Consider the following 7,411-nt stretch of genomic DNA (forward strand, 5'->3'; position numbering starts at 1 on the left):
CCAAAAAAAAGCCTTTGCTTGCACACCTTCGCAACAAGTGCAATCTCACCCGGTTGAAAAAGACCCATAACACGTTTTCTCATAATGGTATCCAAATCCCCCAAAAGAATACCGGCCCGCACAAGGTGTTCGCACATCACACGCAGAGCCAGTTTGTGCATGTCGACCCAGTTCACGCCTGGTTTCAACTGCCTCATTACGGAGTCATGGGCGTCCAGCACAGCATTGTAGATTATTCGTTGATCTTCAGTAAACTTACCATTAACGGGAAAGGAGCATGTAATATCGCTTGCATAGCCCATGTAATGGCCACCCATATCAAGAAGTGCCATTGACCCGTCCTCAATGGGGGCATCATTGTTCGGATAGTGCAGAACAGCCCCATGGTGACCGGTGCCACAGATGCAGGTGTATGCCACTTTGCGACAGCCACCGTGGTAATATACATAGTGCAAAAAGGTGGATTCAAGGTGATGTTGCGACATACCAGGTTTGCAGTGTTGCATTACATGAATATGTGCCTCGCTAGAGACTCTGCACACATACTGCAAAAGCTCCGCCTCGAGGTCTGTCTTGTGGCAACGCTGTTGGGTAAGTACGCCAAATAGCCATTTGTTAGAGATCTTCACCTTGGACCCTTCTGGCAGCTTTGCCGTGAGAACGTGAAGACCACTGTCCGAGTTTACACCATCCAAGACTTCAACGGTTTGTACACCTTTTGAGGTGAGCGCAGCTTCAATCTCGTCGGCGTAATACACTTCTTCCAATCCTGTGGCAAGCTTCACGGTCTCTGGAGTGGGCAACTCACCCATCCAGACGGCGTAGGAAATGGGGTAGCGAGGGATGAAAAGAAGGCCCTTGCCATCGGCGAGAACAGCACCAAAACTGTCAGGAATATCGCAGCCAAACAGGTACGCAAAGTAACTCTCCTGCCAAAAGAGGTAGTTGATATCCGACGAGTTCACCGGAACCTCCGACCCACCCTGAAGAAATGCTGCATGCGTCGCATCTTTGCTTGAACGCAACGCGGCTGCAAGACGCTGTCTCTGCTCGCGATACATCTCGCGCTTCACCTTAAAGGGGTACGCGGTGCATGCATTTTCTTTATGGCCATTCTGTTTGTTATTTAAGGTCATCGTCGTCTTCGTTGGCGTGTTTTGCTCCACAAAGTAACACTCCTCTGAGTGCATGCGGGGAGGGAAAAAAGGAAGAAACAGCGGGAAATAGAAAAGACGCCCGACGAACTCAAATTGGCCACCGCCACACACCCCCCAAAAAAAGGCAGCGCCGCGGTGTCATGACGATCGAGAAACCAAACGCAGCCCATCAGCCAAAGCAACAGCACGTGAAGACGCCCACAATACAGAAAAACACAAACACACACACCCGCGCCGCCTCCCCTTCAACGCCCTGTTACACCCCCACAGACACATCCTCCCTCTCTCTCTCTTTTTCCCTTCGTGTTTCCTTCTCTCCTGTCGTCATGTTCCAGGGATCACCAATCGCCAGTCAAACGCCTGCAGACGGCGCAATAAAGATAAAAAAATATTTATGCCTAAAATCACTTTCAAAAGTTCTTTCTCAAAAAATAAAATAAATATAAAGCGCCATTCCCCTCAAAAAAAAAAAAAAAAAAAAGAAAAAAAAAACGGGGAAAAAAGAAGCAAGCCAACAAGTCAACAACGGCTAATGAGGAACCAACAGAGGCCCCTCCATTTCACTCACGTAACTGATGTTATGAGCGCGGACGCACGATGCCACATCCAGGGGTTTGAACCCCATACTGAGGCTTTCACACCATTGCCTGATCACGACCTCAATATGTTCCTTGACCTCCTTTTTAACTGTTTTGTCGCAAATTTTTACAAGGCAATAATCACCATTGAATATGAAGGCAACACCCTCCGCCACGGCAGACAGTTTGCTCCGCAGTGTCTCCATGTTCAGAGACATGTGGGAGGGGCGTTGTACCAAATAGATGGGGGCAGAAGGAGGGTGCACGATGCAATCGGCGGCCTCATCCTCAAAGTTCACACTAAACACGCAGCCATAAATGGGAGTGATGCCGCGCAGTCGTCGAAAATTCGAGCCCACCTGGGCGAGTTCCTCCTGTGCAAACAAAAAAAGCGATCCCGTCATGAACGCGTCAATGACAGCGTCATGCTCCTTCATCTCACTCTGCTCCGCCACCTCAAACGATGAGGGGCAATGAAGCTGAATCCTCTTGTTTCTCTTTAGGAGAGTAAAATAAGTTTTCTTGAGTGTTGCCGTTAATATGCCAATGTTCTGCAAGGAGGGAGCACACGTCAACGTCCGTGTGTCAAAAAAAAACGGAAACATCTCTCGAATTGTACGTTTAAATTCGCCCAGTGTCTCCGGCGGCGGCTGGTGCATGGCGGCACAGAGAAATGCCAAGTCGGAGAGACCATTGTGTATCACCAGAATCTTTTTCCAGCATCGCGTCGCCGTCACAAGTGCCTCCAGCAGACGTGTGCCAAAGTAACGAGGGTCCTTCTCAATGGGCACGCCTTCATCACCTGATGATGGGACCCTTGTAATCGTCCTCCGCGAAAAGTGCAGCCCCAACACTCGCATGTGATTTTCAAATTCCGCAAACCACGGTGCCTTCATAAACGGAATGTTCAGCTCCACGGAGTCCCCCACTTCGGCCTGCTTCAGAAAAGAAAGAATGTTTTTGAGCACCGCAGAAAGCTGGACTCTTAGCTCAGTGAGCGGCAATGCATTTATCCACCTATACAAGGCCGCTACTCTTCCCCCCTGTTCAATCAAGCGGTCCGCAGCAAACGGAATGCACAAGGCTCCCTGCTGTGCCTTGGCGTACTCGTCAAAGGACACAAAAAACAGGCCTTCCGTCACCCATCTGTTAAGGTCCATGGCGTTCTTCAACAAGAACACCGCCGTTTCTGAGGATATTGTGACCGTTCGATCCCCCTCGTCCTTCTCTGGAGCGGGAAACAAGTAGCAAGAGTAGTTACGGACAGCTACGTGCCGCTTCTTCCTCTCAGCGTATCCCTTCCACCGCTGCGCCATTGCAATAACTGTGTTGATCTCATTCAGTGTTTGGTGCGCACGCAACCGTTCGTAGACGGAATTGGATTCTGCAACGCTCCCGCAGATATTCTCCGCCTCCCGCCGTCTCTTTTCGAGCTCCGCCACTTCATTGGGGTCCACCTGTCCCTTGGAAACCCACGACTCAATTATCTGCTTGAGCATCGGTCCCATCAATCCACAAGGACAAAAGGATTTTGCTTCCCAGCCCATTGCGTCGCGGTAAGATTGAGAATTGACGCCCGCGCCCGGCGTATTCCCACCGGAGTTGCCTTCCAGGTCGGTATCACCGCGAAACATACTAAATCCAATCTGCAATGGACTAAACAGACGTGCTGCTGCCATCTTCTGCAAAAAAGCCTCCTCGGGCAGCCTAAGAAAATCGGAATTGGACTCGCGGTCAATGCCGGTAAACTCAAGATCGACGGCCGTAAAGTTTGCCTCGCTAAGATCCCTCACAAAGTGAGGAAAAACTTCGGTAAAATTTTGCCGCGTAATAAAAGTTATGTCAGACGTCATTTGCTTGCCTTTCCAACTCTCTCCCTCCCTATCTCTATCCTTATCCCTATCGGTGTGTTTATACGTACGCACACAGACCGATCCATTCGTATCATGAAAGGTTAAAAAGATAAAAATAAAATAAGACGATAGATAAAAAAGTGTGACACGCAGGCACAAAAAGTCACCCTCTTTTGACGGGCACTTCTCCCCCCTCTCCGCACGGTCCACTGCAAGAGACGGAGAGTCCAAAGGAACATGGGAACAATGAAGCCAACAGCAATAGTAGCAGCAGCGGTTACCTTCACTTCGGACGTGGGAACCGCAACCACAGTGTGTACGCAAGCAGCAATGCGCCTGAATAAAAATATAGAGAAAAAGTGCGTGGCTCTCTTCGCCTCCCACAGAGCGTCAGCCTTTTCAAACACGATCGATACAAAAGTACAAAACCAAATTATTTATTGCCAGCATAAAAAAAGGGTCTTTTTTCCCTCACTCCTCCAATACGTACTTCTCCCTCCACCTATTCGCCTCCCGTCTTTCCTCACTCACAGAGCACAGGCGGCTAAAGTGGCGAATAGCACCCCCAACTCGCACCACTAACACACACACACACACACTTGCACTGAAGTTCATGGTATTATTTTGTCATTTTCAATACCGACATTACATTAAACAAGCATCCCCCACCAATACTACTGGAGCACACAGCAAGATTTTTTCTTGTGTTGCTTTGCCGCCTGAAGATGTTCTGCAGAAGCCACAAGATTCTGACAACTCTCCTCGACATTCTGCTGAATCAATATAAGCTGCTCATGCTGTCCTTGCAAAAGAAGTTGCAGATCACTAAAAAGTTGCAGGAGATCCTGCATATCCTGCTCAAGCTCCAATACAGCATCTCGTGTGCGCGTCACCCGCTCCAGTTCATCCCGTGCCAGGGAAAACGACCGATCCTCATTGCCTGTCGCCACAAGCCGTCGCGCAATCTCAAGGGAGTGTTCAACAGTCATCTCACCCCGATTGAAATTCTCATCAACGCTATTCTCAACAACCCCAAAACGCGCCTTGAGACGCCTTGCAGTAGCATCAACCAAACGTTCTTCTTGAGCCTTCCGTTCCATCCACATGTTGCGTACATTTTGCATCAGTTGACACTCCATAAACATGGCAATGTTCTGTCGCATACGCAGCTCCGCCGTGTTTATGGGCCGACGGTTGGTGTTTACTCCCTCTGCCAGCTGCTTGGTGGCGCGATTGTACTTGTGAATCATTTCCCGAGAGGAGTGGCACTCGGAACAAATCTTTTCCACCGCATCGTGTACGGCCTCCCGCTTCCTTGCGCACATCTCCACCAGTTGCTCTACGTGCAGCGCCTCCAGTGCCTCCACCTGCTGCCGTATTTTAGAAAGTGACGTGAAAATGGGTCGCGTTTCATCGTCAATTGGCAGCCACATGGCGCTGCGTTCAGTTCCCTCGCAGCCGTTATTGCCGTTGCCGCCGTGGATGTTGCCGTGCGAGGCCACCCCCCGCCCACGGTGCGGAACCAGGGAGATGAACTCGGCCATGCGGTCACGGGCCATTGGGTGGCGGCCCCCCACGCCTCTGAGGACACACCCCCGTTCACTCCCCCTCTCTCTCCCCCCTAAGCGATCTTGTCATGAAGAATTGATGGCGCAAACAAAGTAATTAAAAAAAGACACACAAACACCAAAAAAAAAAAAAAAACGGCAAAAAGAGAAAGAGCCAAGCTGACGGACAGCATCACGCCTGCGCAGACACATCCCCCACAAGTCAAAAAAAAATATTTTAAGTCATCCTGAAGCATTCTCGTTGCTCCTCTGCGGCTCCTCTCATTCATTACAACTCTTCATCCCAAAGCCTTTTTTCGCTCCCTTTTATCCTCTTACAGAAATTCTTTTTTACTGCTCTGGCACCGCACACACAAACACACACACACACCTCTCTCCCTCTCTGCCTTCTTGCATGCACCTCGGCCTTTTTGTTTTTCCGTTTTCTTCCATATGTTTTGTGCGGATTTTTTTATTTTATTTGGATAAAACAAATTATCTTCTTTTTTTTTTTTTTTTCGATTTTTTGTCCTCCTCATTTATTCGATTCATCCCCTGTTGCGTTTGTGCGTCTGCCTCCAGCCGTCTCACTGGATGCCGTAGACGTGGTAGAGACGTGTTCGGAGCTGCTCGCTGTACTCTGCCATTTGCTGCGTCCACCGGGCGCCAGCGTGTGCCCTCGCCGCCTGCAGCAACTCCCCCATCGCCCGCTTGACGTCGGCACGACACGACGCAAGCGAGAGGGCGAGGTCAAAAAAGAGATGGAGGCGAAGCACCACAAACGGTAACTGTTGCCGCACGGCCATCAAAAAGCCGCTCACCGCCTGCTCCTTGTGAGGCACATCCTTCACATTCCGCATGTACGAACAAAACGCGTCGGCAAAAAGGGAGACTTGGCAGCCGGACTGAGACTCCACCCCGGGATCGGCGTAGAGCATCAGGCCAAGACAGATACACAAGTTCTCCGCCATGTTGCGCATATCAGCCGCGTGGGAGACGGTTCCAAGAATACGGGCCATCGCCGCAAACAGCTGTGGCATTCCGTTCGCTGCGTCCAGCGTGGACAAATTATCAATATCCATTTGATTCTCTAATAAATTGCACATACACCACCCGATATTGCTAATGACACCATATGTGTTTTCATCTAGAACCGCCAGGTTTTCCAATGCCGCCTTCACCACACGTTCCAGTTCGCCCTGCACGGTGACAGGACAGACCTTTGACAAGTCGCCAAGAAGTGAAAAGCCACTCTGACGCACCTCTGCATTTTCGTCTCGGAGAGCCTCCAGCACTGTGGAAACAAGTGGCGGATGGCACTGCATGACGAGTGGTCCCAAACCAGTGCCAAGTGCATCAAATAGCCCGGATAAAAGATCTGCAGCTGTCACAAGAAACTCATACTCCGGTGGATCTTGATTCGTCCGTCGAGCTTCAGTGCGTGCCTGCACATGCATGACAAGTAAACAGTAAGAGCGTTCGAAAAGGTTTTTAGCCAACTCCGGCTGCACAGCTGCACCAATTGCCCTGCAGACACCAGAGATGCATTTGAACAAGGAGAAAAGAAGCGGGCTATCGTTGGGAGTGCTGCCCCAAATCTCACCGAGGGGTGCCATCAGCAGTTCCACAGAGTCCGGCCTAACGCGCAGTTGTTCTCCCATCGCCTCACAGAATGTTTCCAGAGTTTCAAGCAGCAACACACGATTCTTGAGTTGATACCCGCGCAGACACCTTGCCATGCAGTCAATTATGAAAGGAATTTCATTGTCAAGCTGTCCTTCGTCACAAAGAACAATGGTCTTCTGCAGTGCCGCTGTGGCACCCTCCTGCACAAGCTTCGAGGGACTTTCCATCTTCTGAAGAACGCACGTTATAAAGCCTTTCAATTTCTCCGGCACGGAAACAATATGCTTTCCAATCTGCGTCATCGTCCAAAGTGAAATATTCCAAACAAGGAAGTGCACAGAGGGGTCCCCAAGCAACTGAAGTAGACGCGTACTTATTTCAGGCAGATACGGCGTCATGGAGTCAAAACAGCCATCCATGATAGCCCCCAGAGCCAATATAGCGGCTTCCAGCTCCTTCCATGAGTTGTTTGGTTGCATCATACCCTCAATTACAGTTAAAACCGTAAAAATAATCCTTTCACCATAATACTCAGCGATGGAATCAAGCGTCAGGGCGGACACACGCCGCAGGTTCCATTCTTCAACTTCCCCTTCGTCATCATCGGAATCATCATCCGCATCATTGGCGCCAGTATCGTTTACCCGTGC

At 50.1% G+C, this 7,411-nt stretch overlaps 4 protein-coding genes across 4 annotated transcripts, besides 3 other annotated features; all 4 read right to left on the reverse strand.

The window, feature by feature from the left end:
* Positions 1-1,190, reverse strand: Tc00.1047053510751.4 (aminopeptidase P, putative; the record flags this gene model as incomplete). The annotated part of the gene is made up of 1 exon (XM_800056.1): positions 1-1,190. A coding segment is annotated over one exon (1,190 nt), but the record flags the coding sequence as incomplete, so codon positions are not given.
* Positions 1-7,411: a sequence feature (heterozygous, Esmeraldo-like haplotype).
* Positions 1,584-1,604: a sequence feature (AT_rich).
* Positions 1,619-1,649: a microsatellite.
* On the reverse strand, positions 1,687-3,588 carry Tc00.1047053510751.10 (ribonuclease, putative; the record flags this gene model as incomplete). Its single annotated transcript, XM_800053.1, has 1 exon — positions 1,687-3,588. One exon carries the CDS (start codon positions 3,586-3,588, stop codon positions 1,687-1,689), a length of 1,902 nt encoding a protein of 633 aa, XP_805146.1.
* On the reverse strand, positions 4,263-5,147 carry Tc00.1047053510751.30 (uncharacterized protein; the record flags this gene model as incomplete). The annotated part of the gene is made up of 1 exon (XM_800054.1): positions 4,263-5,147. The coding sequence occupies one exon, from the start codon at positions 5,145-5,147 to the stop codon at positions 4,263-4,265; it is 885 nt and encodes a 294-aa protein (XP_805147.1).
* On the reverse strand, positions 5,723-7,411 carry Tc00.1047053510751.40 (hypothetical protein, conserved; the record flags this gene model as incomplete). Its single annotated transcript, XM_800055.1, has 1 exon — positions 5,723-7,411. A coding segment is annotated over one exon (1,689 nt), but the record flags the coding sequence as incomplete, so codon positions are not given.

Source organism: Trypanosoma cruzi, genomic scaffold (assembly GCF_000209065.1).
Source record: "Trypanosoma cruzi strain CL Brener 1047053516851 genomic scaffold, whole genome shotgun sequence".
In the NCBI taxonomy this organism is placed as follows: domain Eukaryota; phylum Euglenozoa; class Kinetoplastea; order Trypanosomatida; family Trypanosomatidae; genus Trypanosoma; species Trypanosoma cruzi.